The sequence below is a fragment of the Ursus maritimus genome, unplaced genomic scaffold (assembly GCF_017311325.1).
Source record: "Ursus maritimus isolate PB19 unplaced genomic scaffold, ASM1731132v1 scaffold_19, whole genome shotgun sequence".
NCBI classification, from domain to species: Eukaryota; Metazoa; Chordata; class Mammalia; order Carnivora; family Ursidae; genus Ursus; species Ursus maritimus.
Window position 1 is genome coordinate 31,344,112 of NW_024424341.1, and position 18,060 is coordinate 31,362,171.

Genomic DNA, 18,060 nt, shown 5'->3' on the forward strand with positions numbered 1-18,060 from the left:
CAGACAAGCCCTCACAGGCCCAACACACACACACACACACACACACACACACACACACACACACACACAGACTCTCTCTCTCTCTCTCTCTCTCTCTTTTCGGTAGCAACTACCATTAAACTATCTGGAGTAGCCGGCTTCAGTGGAAAAGCAGTTATCATTAACCTGATATATCCTATTGGGCTGAATTTTTTTGAATAATTCAGAAGTCACAATGGTTATTGTCTCTCAAGGACTTTTTCAGGCTTATTTTATGCTATTTGGGCTCCAGAGTCCATTGGTGTTTTCCAGCTCTCTCATCTGCCTGATTTCATTGCTGCTTGCCAGCCAGAGGATTCTTCTTCCCGGAGCACATGTCTCTCTTGTAATGTCTTGGTAGAAGGAGAGTGCAGCGGTTCCTACTCACTGACATTCTGGCTCTTTTCTTGAGCCTCTGTCTTGGCAGGTGCTTCATCAGCCTTTCAAGGGGTAGACAGAGAACAGTTTTACCAAATGATTTCCGGTGTATGACACAGATCCACATGGATGTCCCTGATCACCAGGTAGCACGTGTTCACGTGGTGAATAAATATCCCAGCATGTTTCCCCTATGGTCTCACTGGCTCTCGGAAATCCCCATGATCTACATTCATCCTATGGACGGAGAAAGAAAATACTCGCCACCTAATTTGTAAGAGAAACAGCCCGGGGTTACACACCCTTCCACTTACAGACCTTTGGTAGAAGCCTGGATGCCCCACCCACCTCCATGTGCACTGGGAAATGTAGTTTCTGGCTGCATTGCTTTTCTGCAAACCGCACACTGTAGAAAGGGGAGAACTAGTTTGAGGGATGCTAGTTCTCTCTTTCCATGGTGTATCTTCACTCTCCAACCTAGAGGTGACTTTTAGATTCTAGCCTGTTCGTTTCTGCCTTTTAATGTGTGAATTTAAGTACATTTATATTTCTTGTGAGTATGATTACATTAATTCTCATTTCTAAATTTAGTGTTTCTTCTCTACCAAGTGTTTTCCTTTATTAATATATTGAATTCTTTTTGGATTGATCCAGTTTCTTTATATCCCATGCACCCCATACATCATTCCCTCCCCTGCTGCTGGTTTGGAAACTAAAGATCCTCCCTCCCTCGCTCCCCCTCACTGTTTCTTCCTCACTCCCTCCCTCCTTCCCTCCCTCCCTTCCTTTCTCTTTCTCTCTCTCTCTAAAGTCACTCTTAAAATTTTTACATACATACCTAACTTTTCTCTTACAAAGTATGAAGCGGCTTTATGCCTCTCAGGTTAAGCAGGCCATACATGATTTAACGACTCCGTGAAATCTCCCTCCTATAAAAATAACCTTCCTTGTTGTTGCTGTTTCAGTTCTTTCTCCAAGTCCTTTTTAAATGTAATTTATTTGGTCTTGCAGCTTGTGTAAAAGAGGCACAGCATTTGGGGATCACTTGACTGTGACCCCTCTTTTCTGTGCGTTCTCATCTGTTTCTGCCTTTATGGGTGTTTGGGTTGGAACCTTCAAGAGGCGGTTTAGGCACATGCCACTTCAAACAGGATACCTCATTTTTCTCCGAGGGGTGTGTGTGTGTTTGTGTTTTATCTTTTCCATATTACCTGTTGAATACCTTGCCTTGTTTCTGTAGAACTTTTGAAAGGTTTCTCCCTTTGGATTCATCCATAAATTAAAAATAACCGTCGTGGTCACTTCTCAGGCGCAATGATACTGTTACATGTTTACTGCATGCTTTGCACACTGAGTTCATCTCCCTCATCCAGCAGTGTGGCCGAGCCTGCCAGCACGAAGCCCCAGGAGAAATGCCCAGCTTCCCAAATGGCTTAGGGAAAGCCGTTGCTGCTAATATGACTAGCCTACTTTTATCTCTACTTCTAAATTTGTCCCAAGCTTGGTGGTCCGTTTTTCATTCATTCACTTCCTCAGTTAAAGGCTGTCTCAAGAATCTGCTTGGTGCCACTTGCTGGGTACCAGGTATGTGAGATCGAGATATAAAACTTTGCATTTTAATTTACTGTAAATATCATTGTGAATTATTGGTTGTTTGGGTTTTCTTTCCTAGTCTCCTGCAGCATTCTTCGGAATGGTTCCGTTATAACCTTTTAGAGGACACCCAGCAAATCCATCAAAATTTAAAACGTGGGCGTCTCTTGATCTGGTGATTCTACTTCCAGGAATTTATCCTATAAAAACTATTCTGATGTTGCAAAGGACAGGTATTGCAGCATTGCTTTCAGTAACAAAAAACTGGCCAGGACATAAAATAATATTAATTACAGCAAGAGCAATGATTGACACTCCCAGAGCATCTGTATAAGGTGCTACGCTCTCACTGAATCCTCACAGCAATGCCGAGGAGGGTCTTCCATGATTTCTGTCCTTAAAGACAGGGGAGGTTAGACTTTCGGCATTTAAGCAGTAAGTTCACAAAGCTAGTGAAGGATGTGGAGGGCCACATCCTGCTAAGCGGATCAGTTTTTAATAAATGATTGAGCAGCCCCTTCAATGTCCTAAACATACTGGTTGGAATAAGTGGGAGTAGAGCTCTATTAAGATACATCCAATTACGTATGAGTGGGGAAAAACAGCACTGTAAAATAAGCTGTGAGCTACAACGCTGCGTTTGTAGGAAAGCATTGTGCCATGTTTTTAGATGGGTAGAAATTATATTCGGGAAGGATTTGTGTTAGGCTGTCACTGTGTTTATCTTGGGGCAGTGGGATTTGGGAGTTGTTTTCACTTTGTAAAATCCACTTGCACATTACTTGTACTTTGGTCACTGAACCAGTATGATTTTTACCACCCATGATACGTTCAAGTAGCTGAAGACCACTGAGCTCAGACCAGAGATCCTCCCACCAGCTCACACATGCAAGTCGCCACTGTAGACATCCGGGGCTGGTTGTTGGGGGCCATCTGTGCACTGTATGCGTGGTAGCATCCCTAGCCTCTACCCATTAGATGCAGGCACACCCCTCCACCAAGCTGTGGCAGCCAGAACTTGTCCGGACCTTGCCAGATATCCCTTCAGGGGTAGAGTGCCCCTGCTTGAGAACCCTCGAGATAGACGCTGGCCAATCTGTGCGTGGTTCTCTCCACACTAAGGGTTGTCATGATGATCACATCTCTCCATCTGAGGTTCTCCAAACTTCAAGAGTCCTTCATGGGGAATTTAGAATGCTCAGAACCGTACCCGATAAATCGTGCCTTTCTCTTTCTATTCAATTTAACTCAGTGCTGTTGACTTGCCACCACATAATCAGTGGGTCCCAGCTCTCTGTACTTGCAGCAACACACCTCTTTCTGAATCGAGGAGGGGGGAGTGCACTGAGACTTCTTTTATCGGCAACTTCCCCCAAATAGGGGGTTCCAGTGCTTAACAAGTTTCATTAAGAACACAGCTATTAAATATTCAAAATATATAGCCTGTTCCTGTTGAGAATATAATTATACAGTAAATTAGCTCATGTCCAGTATGTTGCCTTTTAAGCACATCTTTGATGTTTCCAGTACTTACATAAGATATAGGGCCTGTTTATTAAGAGTCTTCAACTGTGTATAAAACTAGAGCAGTCAAAAGTAATGGTGTCTGCTGAAGGATTCTTTATCATATGAATTTACCTTTAGTCATCTATTATTTATTTCAGCTATTTTATATGCCATTATAATAAATATTATGACAGAGAAAGCTTTTATGCTTCAACTTATTGTAGTACTCTTTACTTGCCTGCAATCCTTCAGGAAAATGTAACCATGCTTTACCTATAGTTAACGTAAATCATCACTTACATTAGAATGAAAAATACACTATGAAAAAAGGCTCTTTCTTCAATAGCAAGGCATAAATGCACAATCATGTTGACTGCCAAACTCCCGTGCCATCCACTGTCCTTTCTTAAACTGTTTTTAAGCTGCAAAGTGAATGCATTGCATAGAGGGAAATTGGAAGGTTTTCGAATATTTTCACTCTCTTGTTAGTTTCTGGCAAGATAAGCATTTTTTATCCAGAGTGCAAAATATTGCCAATTACTGTCTAAGCATTTTTAATAGTTTTGCTTTACGTGGCACGTAACTCATACACCAGATTAAATAAGCTGTTACCCGGTGCAATTTCTCCTTGAAGCAGCCTCACAATTACCTATAGATATTGATACAGTTATTTTATAAATTGAATTCCAGCAACACAAGGCAAAAATTTTGACCTGTATATAATGAAGAAAGAGTTGTCATGATTTTCTTATTAGGGATGTTTGTGTATTTTGCAGGGAAGAGGAGGGCAGGGTTAGGTGATGCTCGTGGGGGCTGGAGTGGGCGTTGATGCCGATGGTTGATTTGAAGGTTAGGAATGACAAATTCAGCCCCTATCCCTCAAGGCTTTACAGAAATCCTGGGCTTTGCCTAGGGTTGTTTTTGGTTTGGTTCCCTACCTGGAGATGTACAATCTCCTTTCAGAGTGTTTTTCTTATTAAATGCACTGTCGTATGCAGACCAGTGCAATGTTTGAAGCCATAGAAGAGACTGTCAGACTGTCCTTTTTTCTTGAGTGCCCTGTCAGGAAGAGCATTTGTCAGTGCATCCTTCTAATGTTTAGCCTTGGCCAAGATTGGGAAGATTCCCCATCGGGTTTACTTATGATCTGGTGTGGGTTGTTTGACTGAAAGGAACCAGAGCCGAAAGTAGATGCAAGAATCTCTCCACTTCCCTGTTCCCCAGTGAAGAGACTGCCATTTGCTGCCACCATTAACATCACTTAAATAATACTGGAGAAATTAGTGTTATGAAGTCCCACATAGGATATTGATGAATTATTAAACCAGTTTAGTTAGATCTGTATTGTAGTTCAGTGAATAATGTCATGTCAATAATATGCTCAGCGCCCGTGTCTCTTGCTGTTGTAAATGTGACAACTCCTATTTAAGGTTTCAGAACATAAAATGAGGACTGAGAGTATGTAAAGTGGAAGGGTGAGAGACATCAGCATAATGCAATTAAGGCCCATTGGATTAGAATTTGCAGGATGCCATTAGCAATAAGCTCTGAATGTAGATTATTGCCTTGGTTACATTTTCTCCTTCAGCAATAGGCTTCTCTTGTAAATTCTAAATGTATAAAATAAATATGATATAAAATAGACACAAATAAGAATATATAGATGATGTTAATTTCTTTATAGCTTCTTGGTGTTATCTGTTGAGGAGTATGACGACAGGGGTACAGCGCAGTGTGCTCTCCAGCCAAGACATGAGCTCTGGAGCGGGCCACATCTCGGTTGGAAACCTGGGTCTGTTCTCACTAGCTGTGCCACTTTAAACCTTTATCAGCCTCTGTTTTCTACTCCGTAAAATGGGGGAAATGATAGACACTTCAAAAGATTTTTCACATTACTTTTAAATGAAAAGTAAATGCCAGGCATATCATAGGTGCTCATTATTTTTTCGGCTTTTATAATCAATGAATATATGTAAATGAGAACTTTTTTTAGGGAAATCCAGAAATGGATTCTTCTATTATGTAAGAGAGAGGTAGCCACATACCCCTCAAATTCTCACAGATGGGCCCATTCGAGTTAGGAAACGCAACAGCTAGTTGCCCTTCAGCAGTAGTACATCCTGTGTCTGCCATTCCATGTGCTGGGTCCCCACTGCCAGAGGAGAATGTCCGCTGGGCTCCCTGCACTCGCTCAGCACATCTGGGTTTCTCCATCCTTCTACCTCCATCTGTACTGTGTACTCTTCTTTTTGACCAACTCAGAGATGGTGCTTTCAACACAAAATGGAGAGCTGTTCTCACTACAGCTGCTGCCCTAGGATGGTGTCAAAAGTGTGTGTGGTCAAACTGAGTGGAGGAAGCAAAGGTCATGTCCTAGCTGAGAGCATTTTGCAGTATACTTGCTTGATTGCCCTGAGCATGCCCCATAATGCCCGATGGGTCTTGGTTCCCATACCAAATGCTTTGGGTTCATTACAGGGAGAAATCAGACTGTGGGGCAAACACACCGTTATACTCCCAGCTAATTCATAGGCAGTTTATAATCAATGATGGTTTTTAAGTAAAAGTTGTTTTTTAAGTATGGTTGGCCACTTGAATTATTTATATACAGTTTGCTAAAGGCCTATTGCCATGAGATATTACCTTTTTTTGTTCTTCCATTGATGGTAAGCAGATTATGGGTGAGATCTTTCTTCTTACCTGTTGCAGTGATGGGGGAGGGGAGGAAATAAGTAAAGAAGGTGGAATCCGTGGAATACATATATTTACCATTAGAGGCAGAGTTAGTGAATGAATTTATGCTTGAATATGTTGTCAGCATTCTGCTTCTTTATGAGGCATTTAGTTTTCCCCAGGGTTGGCCTTGATGTTAGGGCCTCAGGAAGTGAGGGGGAGAGTTGAGGGGGAGAGGACAGGCAGGTTGTGTGGTCATTTTGGAGTGTAGAAGGGTGATTATAATCATGGCTTGGTGTGAACCTTGACTCCGCCACTGTTATCTGGGTGAAATTGTACAAGAACTTTCAGAACTTCACTTTCTACATCTATGAAATGGTGGGTGACAACTGCCCCCTTCGGTTTGAGGATAGAAGGTGCTGTGGGTCAAGAACACTCCTGTTCGCCAGTTATGTCCCATTCAGCCCTTGCAGTGAAGAGTGAAGTGATTTGGTGCCAATGATGACTGATGATGGTGGTGGTGGTGGTGATGACGGTGGTGATTATGATGATGATGGTGGTGGTGTTGGTGGTGGTGGTGATATGATGATGGTGATGATGGTGCTGACAGTGGTAAGAATGACAACAAAAACAATCACAATAAGGACATTGATTGCTAACAATTACAGAATACTTGCCAAGTAGTCAGGCACTGTTCTAAGTGCTTTACATGTATTACCTCACTTCCTGGTAAGGCAGGTGCTATCGTGATTTCTGTTTTATAGAAGGAAAAGCAGAATGCACAAATGGGAGACATAACTTGCCCTTCTGGTCAGTGCTGGACCCAAACAGTACAGCTTGAGTCCGTGGCCTTCACCAACACCCTTTAAATTCAAACTACTTATTGAATTTGGAAACTGGATTACTGTAGGCTCAGGGCTTCAGCAAGCCGCCTTCCTCCTGCTTTGGGGTCAGGTATCATCCCCCATTGCTGAATTGCAGTTCAGACTTTCTCTGAGTTACTTACGTTAATTTTATGAAATAAAGAAGGAAGACCACAATTACTAATATGCTTTATTATTGAAAAACAACGGGTATCATGTTTTAGCAGTGGTCTTCCAAATAATGATTATTGTAGTTATTATTTAAGTGTCCCAGGCCTTAGATACAGCATATATCATTTTTACTCTAACCACACAAGGCAAATGTCCATTTTCCATTAAGGCAGCTGAGGCCGAGAACATTCACATAACTGCCCTGACACCATGCTGCCCATGCTTTGGTCACTCTGGGCTGTGGCTCCAGGTCATCCTGGCTCTGCTGTCTCTGCTGTGGATGGCAACGTCTCCCCACTTCTCTGTTTAAATATCACATGGTCCCCATATGGTTCTTTTGGTTTCAGGCAGTATCACATCTGAGTCACACTTGGCTAGTTTATAGTCATAAAATGATATGAGAGATCACTCTTATATAATGGCAGCAAGCAATCCCTTTGGTTGGGCATATATAGACTCTTGAATCACTGAGGCAGATTTTGGAACTTAATAAAGAATAGACCAACAAGACTTGGCCTATTGACGGTGTCCGTGAACTGTGCCACCAGCAAGTGTCGTCGGATCCCAGGGAAATGGAGGAAGAGTATGTAGGTTGCTTAATCACTCTGCTTTTCTGGCTGAGCCTGGGGTGTTGGGAGCAGGTGGGCTTCTCAGCTACTTAGAAGTTGCCTGATGCTTCACGTGTGGGGTGCCACCTGTGCCGTTCTGTTTTAAAATGATGGGTACCAGCATCTGTATACATAATTTAAAATAAATTTACATTCTTATTTTGCCTGAGATGAGAAGATTGTGTACTGGTGTGCTTAGAGAGAAGAGTGAGGATTTGGGGAAGGGCTGAAAGAGGCATTTTATAGCACTTTAAGATTCAAAGCTCTTGGTATGAAGTTCTTCCTGTTAAACAAAGCTGAGTGGATGGATGGATGGGTGGATCTGTGTAGATGGCAAAGAAGAAGGGAGGGGCATACGCAAGGTTAACAGTTTATTTTGGAGTTGGTGGGATTGTAGATGCTTTTTGTTTGTCCGTATTCATCTGTCTTTTCTAAATTCTTCTGTAATTAATGAAAGTGTGAAGTAGGATGTAACTTGAAATAACCCTGGAAAGGGCAAAGTCAGGAACTGTGCGTTAGTTGTTACCGTTCTTCATTTTTTATATATAAAAAATATATAAAATCTTCCACTATATATATTATATACATGTGTAACATTTATTTATGTATAAATAAATACAAATATAGGAATCCATGTAGAAACATATATGTGTATTTCCATATGTAGTTTTGAGCACATGGAGGGCTGCACCTTCTGAAGCTAAGCATAACCACATGACTTGCTCTGCCAACAAAATGTGAGCAAAAGTGACATCTGTACTGCTGGGCGGAGGCCTTGCGATCCATCCTGTGTGCGGTTTGTCACATTCTCCTCCCCACACTGTGGAGGCTGGTAATGTCACAGAAGGTGGAGGTCCCACTGCCTGGGCCCCTGGCGCACCACGACGAACGTGGTCCCACCGACCTGCAGTGGGCATGAAGTGTGAGTGAGTAGTGATCCTTGATTGTTGGAAGACGTTGAGGTTTGGGAGCTGTTGAGTACGGATGCTGAAGCACCTCCTCCTGATTGGTAGGGAGATGGTTACGTGAGCCATACTAAAGTGGTGGGACCGTATCTTATTTGCCGTTCTAAGCTACAAAGGAGTTTTAAGCTGGGACTTTGTATATGTGTTTGACTTGCCAATCCAAAGAGCAGACCCTGCCCAAACAAAGCCTGAGCTTCCACAAAGCCTCAATGGCAAATGCTAAGTTAGCACCTCTTACTTAGAAAAACCCACTGGTTCTTTAGTGGTGGTAGAATAGTCTGTATCTTGAATGTGGTGATTATTATATGACTCTATACGTAGAATAAGTTGTCATGGAATTATACACAAAGATAGTCCAAATAAAAGAAAAGGAGTGCATCCCTAAACTGGTGAACCCTGGGTAACGTCTGTGGTCTAATGAACTGTGTTCGCATCGCTGTTGATTTTCTGGTTCTGATAATGTGTCATAGACATGGGTAAGGTGTCACCATTGGCGGTGCTGGGAGGCAGGACATTCTTGATGATATTTTTGCCACTTCTTGTGAGTCCATAACTGGTTCCAAATCAAAGTTAACAACAACAGAAAGTTCTTGAGTTAAGCCAGGGAAGTGCCTTGTGGTTAGTCCCAGATTCCTGGCCAGACATGGCAGGAAAGCTCACACTGGCAGACGGAGCCTCTTGCCTCCACCCAGCACACAGCAGTTTATGCCTCGGAAACGGGTGCTCTTTGCAGCCCCTCAGCCGCTGTGTTCCTGTTTTGAGCACGTCCCATGATAAATACTTCTGTTGAATTGCTAGGTTTGTGAGACAGTCAGAAGACCAACACCCCCAACACACACACACACACACACACACACACACACACACACACACACACTCTATTTCTAAAAGCTGTGTGTTTTTCTTCCTTGAACTTATTGGATTGCACACAGTTTCTTTGCATTTCACAGGGTCAGTAGCAGAAACAGGAAACCTGATGCCGGGAGCAAGAGAATTACCTGAGTAATAGTGTGTGGACTTGAATCACTGTCCCCAGGAGCCTAGTAACCCACAGCCTGTGGATTAGTCCGCTGAACTACTCGGTGGCTTGTGACCCCTCGTTCCCTCTGGGTGTGTATGTTCTGATTTTGTTCTTATTGGTGGTGGCAGCTCTGTACTTTATTTTAAAGTGAAGGGAGAGGACCAAAAGACAACTTACCAGTACTTACAGAAGGATATACTGGCCCACTTGGCTGAGCCATCATTGTCTTTGGAAGATTGCTTTGGGGTCACCATCTGGGAATGTTCTCCCCGTTTTATGAGGGAAATCTATATATGCATTTTTATGATATGTAGCCTGCATATCCCTTGGGGTTTCCCTAAGGGGCTTGGCTGAGAGGAATGATGTCTTCACCACCCCTTCCCCAACAGAATGAGTATCTGGCTTTCCTCTTGTGATACATTCAAAGTTCTGTAAGAGTCTGTGTGTGGTGGTGAGCGTCATGCTCTAAGTGAAGTAAGGCTGGGGCCAGAGGGGGTAGAATGAGGGTGAAAGGCCGCTTTATTCACTAACTCTTAATGTCAAATTGGGTAGTCAACCGTTTATGAAGTGTAAGAATCTATGGGGAATAAAAGTTAGCGACTGACAGACTTGGCACTCCGAAGAGCTTTTAGTCATCGGACAATCATCCGCCATGCAGACAGAAAGTGAGTCGGGTTTTTCTCTGTCTGGAGGCCCAAGCTGTCTACATGGTACAACCCCACTCAAGTATGTTCATTTCTGCTGTTAGTGGTGTCTTTGTCTATAGGACAAGAGGTGTGGTCTCAGGTCATTGTGGACCCTCCAGCTCTACTATTCTCTGGTCTTAAGAAACTCCCAGTGAAACCCATGTGTTGGCACTTTACCCACTTCCTGGCTCAGGTTAAATGCTTCTCCTCTTCCTTCCAAAATCGGCACGTTTGTGCACCTGCCACTGTTACCCAAGGAACTTTAGTCTACATTGGCCAACTTGCCTTCGCCACCTATATGCCTGTTGGGGTTTGGGGTAGTCATTTTATCACCTTACAGCCCTTTCCCTAAAACCGGGCTCTGTTAGGAGACATGCCCTGGGTCCTCCAGGATCTAACAGTGAGCTGGTCCGACACGGTCTTCATTAATATCATTCATCCACCATGCTGCACTGCAGCCCACCCAAACCGCTGTTTGTTGCAGGCCGGAAACACTGGCACAGTAGACATCTTATCTCCTTCTAGTTAAGTTTATTAAATACCTTCTCTCCTCCGGGCTGGGTGTTAGGTGCTTTGCACTCATTCTCACAAGTCTGTGAGAAGATAATTAATATTTCCTTTTACAAATGAGGGAACTGAGGCTCAGAAATGTTAAATGGCCCAGAGTCAGTTGGCCTCGCACCTGTCTCTGTCTGATGCTTGCTGTTCAGGGCTTGGGACCTGGGCTGCAGCCCAGCACTTACGGCCGAGACAAACTGCTGCAGAGGTACTGAGCATCTCAGCACAGACTGTGTCTCTCCCTGAATAAGCCAGCTGGGCTGGAGGATGTGCACAGCAGTGCCGTTCGCATCCTCCTGCATAGCATTCGTCTCCTCAGTCTCACCGTAGCATCGCGGTCCAGACAAGAATCCCCAGGCCCGCCGTTTCTTTTCTGGGACTTCCCTTACCTGAACAGGCAGGTGGCCTAGCATTCGTCGCTGTATGTGCTTTGGAGGAGGTAGATCTGAGAAGTGGTAGTATTTAATCGCATACCCTGCAAGCCAGGCTGACTTAAAAATCGGGAATGCCCCATAATCATGGGACAAGTCTGAAAGGCGACCCTCATCTTTCCAGAATTGTGCTAGGGCGCTGTCCAGTGGAACGTGATTGCTTCAAATCCTGATGCCCCTGGCCTTCTAGTTTCTGTCAAGGAGGGAATGTGAGCTTTGGTGTCAGACTGACTGAGGTGAACCCTGCCGCCAACCCTTCTTAGCTCTGTGATCTCTTACAAGAGGCCACATGTAAAGTAGGGAAGTAGAACCCATTCAGTTATTGTGAGGATGAAATAAGATGGTGCATGTAAGTGCCTAGCCCAATGTGAGCCAGGAACAGACGGTAGTCATTCTTATTATCCACGTGTGCCCCACCTATCGTAGGGTTCTCTGGGTTGCGAGATCAGAGGTCTCTCTGGGATCTAGGTCACTCAGGGTCCATTGGAATAAATGAATTTTGCCTGCTTTTGTACTTTCTCTAAATGAATCATCCTTAATTTTTGATGCAGGCTCAGTGGAATCATTTCAGAAGCTGAATAGCAGCTTTTGAGATGAAAATATTATCTACTGAATTCTTGCACAAGCCAGGCTTTGTCCTGGCGTTCCCCTATTTTTATGGTGTTTTTTTTATTTAGGACGCAGATTGAGAGGAGATGGGTGAGCCTGAAGACCCTTTGGAGCCTCCTCTATGCGCTGAGTGAAACAGCACAACCCCCAGCCTGTGGTTTTAGCAGATTCCCAGCCTCACATCCTCCCAAACTTGGCAGTAAAAGCCCTGTTCTTCCATTCATTCCGATGATTTATATTCTCTCTGGGCGTCTAATATTAAACAGGGGAATTCCGACATGTTCCATAACACATTTACTGTAACTTGATACCATGAACTAAACTTGCTGTTATTTATCATTTCTTTTTATTTTCTCTCATTCCAGCACAAAGCCAAGGTAGAAGCAATGACCCTGGACCTCTCTCTGCTCCGTAGTGTGCAGCATTTTGCTCAAGCGTTCAAGGCCAAGAATCTGTGAGTGTTCCAGTGGAGGGTTATAGATCATAATATCTTGCTATTGTAATGTCTTTATCAGATGAACACAATTGGGAGAACACAGACGCGAGACTGTTGTGTTGTCTTGGCGTCCAAACAGCAGGCTCATTTATATTGGCCCCGTTAAGGTGTACCATATTTTCCTGACTTCTTGAGTCACCCTCATTATGAGACATGTCATCAATCTAATAACAGCTCCCCCAATAAAAAAGGGAAGACACTACTCAAGCACTAGTAAAAGTGGCTAATAAAAGCCAGCCGATTGTAGGATGCACCCTGATTACCGACATTTTTGCAGTGCATCTCAGAATTGAGGAAAAGCGTATTTTAATTCCACCCAGGAACGGTTAGCCTTACTTATCCAGTCCTCCATGGGGGCCGAGAATCAGAGCAGGAGAAGGTTCTACCTTTTCCACGTCTGCGGTTATTTTATGCAGTGCGTGAATGTGGCTCCACAACACAGACTCACGTTGTGAGAAAGTTACTTTTCTTTCCTTCTTTTTTAGTCTTTCAAAATGCCCAAAGCAGAAGCCTTTGCTAGGGGCTGGCAAGTGGTTATGCCATCACACGCCAGCCTCCCTTTCTAACGGAGAGAGAGAGCAGTCCTCAGTCCCGGAGCCGGGGAAAAGCACTGGTGGCTAGCTTCATTTTAATTACAATATTTTGTTTCCAAGTGTTTATTTTTATGGTTTCCTCATGTTGAGGGCAAGCAATACTGGTTTCTCATTTAACATAGTGGTTTAAATTTCATTTTAAAAAATAACTGCATTTAATTTTTTTTTTCAGTGAATTAATTTAAGCACGAGGTTTAAGTTAATAACAGTACAGGTGGTGCCAAGGATTAGATAGTTCCAGAAGTGGCACCAGAATGACCAAATTTGGGAGAATGCTGATGAATGACACGTTGTCTTTGGGTTAGGCTGTGTTGGGAGTGTTGGTTTTATAGTTCTCCTAGCAGATGACAGATGTATGGGGAGGCATTTAAACCGGGTAATCAGAAGGTACTATGTAGGTCTGAGTCTGCAGTGCTGGCCAGTGGCCAGTCCTTCTTGAGTCTGCCTCAGTTTCTCACTCTGCTCTTTTACATTGTGAGGAAGTCTGTTCTCTAAAGCCTTTTTAGCAAGTGGCCTGAGTCCTTGAGGTTGAAATACAAAGCGTCGTGAGTGGAGTTGCATCGCCCCCATAAATGCAGACCCTGCACTCACCAAATAGTCGGGTCACATCTGCAGTGAGCCTGAAGACCTGGGCGAGCCTGCTGTGTGCTCTCCATGGCATCTGCCAGTTGGTGGCTGCTAGCCCCTTCCGGAGCTCCCAGTGAAGATCAGGTCAGGGGACAGCAGTAGCTTTGAAGACATTTGCTTGTGTATAACTTCACTGCTCATTTATCCACTTGCTCATTTACTTTACACACATTGAGTGAGTGCCTCCAAAGTCCCAACCCCTCTTCTGGGCTCTGGGAAGAGAGTGGTGGCCCCCGGAGGCCCACTTCCCCTCAGACAAGAAGCCATAATCTCAGGGGACAGCAAGCGTTTAATTGCTCAGGGCTGACTCCTTGACCTACTGTTTGTGGGGTTGTTTGGAAGGATGATAATAATAATAATAATAATAATAATAATAATAACAACAATAGCAGCAGTAATGAGCGGTAGTAGTTCATTTATGTAGTACTTGTTATGGGCCATGCACTGAGAACCCTTTGCGTGCATTTTCTGATTTGCTGCTATTTCTTATTCTGTTATACGGATGAGGAGAGCAAGACTAGAAGGGGTAGGTGGGTTATCTGAGGGCCCACAGCTGGAAAGCAGCCCCTCCCCACCCCAGAGCCTCCACGGTAGTCCCTCCAGGCCTCCTGCTCACCCACCACATGGCCCTGTCTCTCACTAGAAATGCAGTGGAAACTGAGATCAGAGACAGTGAGTGACTTTCACAGGGTCACTTGGCAGACTGGGAGCAGCAGTGGGACTTCCCTCCAGTTCTGACTGTCACGCTCTCCCTAACACAGTGCGGTGTCTCTGTGCTTCCTCTGGTCCGTGGGTCAGACTGCGCTGGGAGCAGCAGTATGGCTGAGGCATGCCAACTGTTACATAACAGGACTCTCTTCCAAGTCGTAGCAGGACCGTTAGTTCACGTAGTTCAGAAATCATCAAATTCAACTGCCTTTTGTAATCACTAACCTCAAACTCTTGGAGAAAGCTATCACCCATTTTGCCCTAATCCTAGATTTTAGCAAATGACTGAATTTTTGTACTTCTAGGTTCAGAAACGAAGGTGATTTTCCTTTTAGCAAAACCCTGTACCGCAAACCTCTTTTTATATGTCTCTCGAGATCCAGCCTTTTACACGGCTTAGAGAAATATTGTGGTGGCGAAAATATGCATAAAAAAGTGAGTGATTTTACTTTTGAAATACTGCCAAAGTGAAATCTCTCTTGGATAGGCAGATGACAGTTTAGTACTTACGGGTCTTTAGATTCTGAGCACTGTCAGAAGTGAATTTAAGTGCAGGTGGCTGGGCTGCCAAAAACCACGTGTAGCCTCCTGCTTCTCATCACTTCCCATCTTCAGACATGAAAATTTCCTTGTGTGTAAAACATAATGACAAATGAAAGAAAGCCTGCCAGTTCAGAACCAATCTCCTTTTGTGCTGTTGGACCGAGAAGAGGAAAAACCCTCACATTGAAATTCCATGTGGACACCCCCATTTACTATTCCGTTTTAAAGCCTGTGAGCACGCCAGAAGTATTGTCAGCCTCGTCGCTCCTGTGTATATCTCCCCCGCCCCGTTCGTGCTCTGGCTCAGTGCGCCTCCCTGCACCAGGAGAGGCAGTGTGTCCTGTTGCCTGACAGAGAAAGGTAGAAACAGATGCTAGACGCAAACCCTGCTGGAAGGGGCAGCCTGTCCTAGAGCCACCCTCCATCTGCCTTCTACCGGGAGGAGATGTGCATTCAGCCTACTCTGGGATATCTTCCTTTTGGGTGGCAGGGGAGGAGGTAGGGGGTAGAAGGCTATTTTAGAATGAGCGCCGCTAATAATGATTAAACAAAATAATACCTGCTAGCCAGCTTGCTGTTTATTCTGTGCCAGGCAAGGCGCTCAGCACTTACACGTGAATTCTCTCTTTGATTTCTTACAGCCACCTTAGGCATTAGTCATTTCTCTCTCTAGTTTACAAATTGAAAGGCTCCAGCCTTTCACAGAAAGGCTAAATCGATTTCCCAGCTTTAGCCAGTGGTGGATCTGCAGTTGGAACCCAAGAGTGTCTGAATCTAGAACAGCTCTTCTTGCTACATCTTACGCTTCGGTCCCACGTATCAGCACAGATTCTTGTACTGGAATGTATTGGAGTAAGAAGTTGCTCCACAGTCTAGCGGCTTAACACATTAAAAACAAGAAACAGTTCCATGCTCTCTTTCAGTTCGTAAATCAGTTGCTTGTTCAAACACAATGTTCTTTAATCTGTAGGTTTCCCCTCAATTTTTTTTTTTTTTTGTTTTAAATTAATGTAGCTTACTTGGTGACAGAGTTGCCCTCAAGAGTTTTCTGTATCTTATTCTTCCGGAACTGCATCCCTGTGGTGCCATTGAACATGTTCTTTTGTTCTTTTGGCCCCTGAGTTGCTTGTGAAGCGTAGCTAACTCTAGAGCTTGGTCCACTGTCCGTTTAATTTTTGGGCAAGAGTGCTGCACAGGTGGTAGTGTAGTCTGCCAGCAAGAGGACATACACAGCTGCTTGCCGACGCCAGCTTTCCTGGGCTTCGCATACCCTGACAGCTCCATTCCTCTGCCCAACTCCACGTGCATTCATTCATTCTGCTCTTCCCCCCTCGCTCTTCTGGGTGGTCAGGCCAGGAGTCCTCTGCCTGCTTCCAGGCAGTTCTCCCCAGAGTTAGTGGTGGTAGTGGTCGGCCAGTGTGTCTCAGGTCGAATTATGTTGGGCATTACTGGACAGTTCCAAGCCCGAGCCTGTGGTAAGTCCCAACCAAACTGAATTTTGAGGGAAATTTTGTTTAAACTGCAATCCTGGACAGCAGCCAGGCTCCACACTGCCTGGCAGGCGGAGGCATCCATCAGATAGGAAGGGCTGGGACCTTTACTAGTCATTCAGACCAAATATTGGCATTTTCTGTAACGGGCTTTGCAACCACAGTCAATTGTTTGGGGTGCTTTTGTACATTTTCATTGCTAGTTTCTAGCTGCTTAGCTGACTGAAATGTGCATATTTTGAATACGGCCTGGAACAGTTCGACAGCTACTAGAGCTAGAAGCTCTGTAGATATTTGTCCTTTTTCAGAAGATATTATAAAGTTTGAGTTCCAGATCTTCCTGAAGTAATGGACACCTGGGTTCCAATCCTGGAGTTTTGAAAATTGGTAATGGCACATAATACAAGGAACTCTTGGCTTGGATCCCAGGTACAAATCAGCTCTTACAGTGTTGACCAAGGGTTTTGATTTGTTCTGGAAATTAATTGAAATCAATAGTCAGTTCATATTAAAATAATATATACAATTCTGATGGTTTCTAGAACTTCATTTTTGATCATGGATTTCTACTTTGCCTTCTCAGCTTTCTGTCTCCAGTATAATTTAAGGAAATTAGACTTTGTTTCATTTAGAAAATAATATGGAATAGTAATGTTAAAAAAAAATGCTAAGAGAACAGTTTTCTTTATTTTTTAAACATTTGAGGGGGACAGTCTTTAACAAAATTATTTATTTTTACTTTTCACTTAATTACTTTCAGAACTTAAATCTACTAATCCCAGATATAATATTCTTGGATCCTTATTCCAAATTTTGCTGTCTCAAATCCTTCTATGGAAGTGGGTGAGCCATAAATTATAAATAAATTCTACATTTTGAGGGATAAATTACCCTGAAGACCGATGTGTAAATTACAGCTTAATCTTTCTTTTTCTTCTCAGCTCAATTTTAAGAATAATATTTTAGCCAACATATCTGCATTACTCTTTGCTCGACATGAGAAATCCATTTCTGGTTTGCTTAGCAAAGGATCATAGTGCTTTGCTTTTCTACACAGTACAAAATCTAAAGAAAAGAGAAAAGGAGAGACAGATATTAGCTGTAATAAACTCTCGAAATCTAGATCTTAATTATGACTTTTTAGGGAAAAATTTAAAAAGTCTACAAGTTAATCTTTCCCCATCCCGTATATTCACCATGTTAGAGTATTGAAAAATTATATTGTGAAACATTTAATATATCTAGAAATACTGGGAAAAACGATTCCCTTGTAAATAAATTTCTTCCCTCTGGAATTTAATTCTTTAGACATCTTTTAATGTAATTCTTTTTAAAAATTTCAAAAACATTTTACATACCATCATTTCTTATTAAAAATACTCTGATTAGTATAGTGTAATGCAGGGGTCAGCAAACTTTTTTTGTAAAGGGCCAGAGAATAAATAGTTCAAACTTTTTGGACCCTAAGATTTCTGTTGCAGTTACTCAGCTCTGCCTTTGTAGCATGAAAGCAGCCATGGACA

General features: G+C 43.3%; 1 protein-coding gene across 2 annotated transcripts in view; it reads left to right on the forward strand.

Moving 5' to 3' along the window:
• The window catches only part of WWOX (WW domain containing oxidoreductase), a 923,493-nt gene that overhangs the window by 230,503 nt on the left and 674,930 nt on the right, over positions 1-18,060 (forward strand). For both annotated transcript variants that reach the window (XM_008689777.2, XM_040633625.1), the window contains exon 6: positions 12,446-12,534. In XM_008689777.2, coding sequence (XP_008687999.2) covers positions 12,446-12,534 — 89 coding nt within the window. The remainder of the gene's footprint in view (positions 1-12,445; positions 12,535-18,060) is intronic.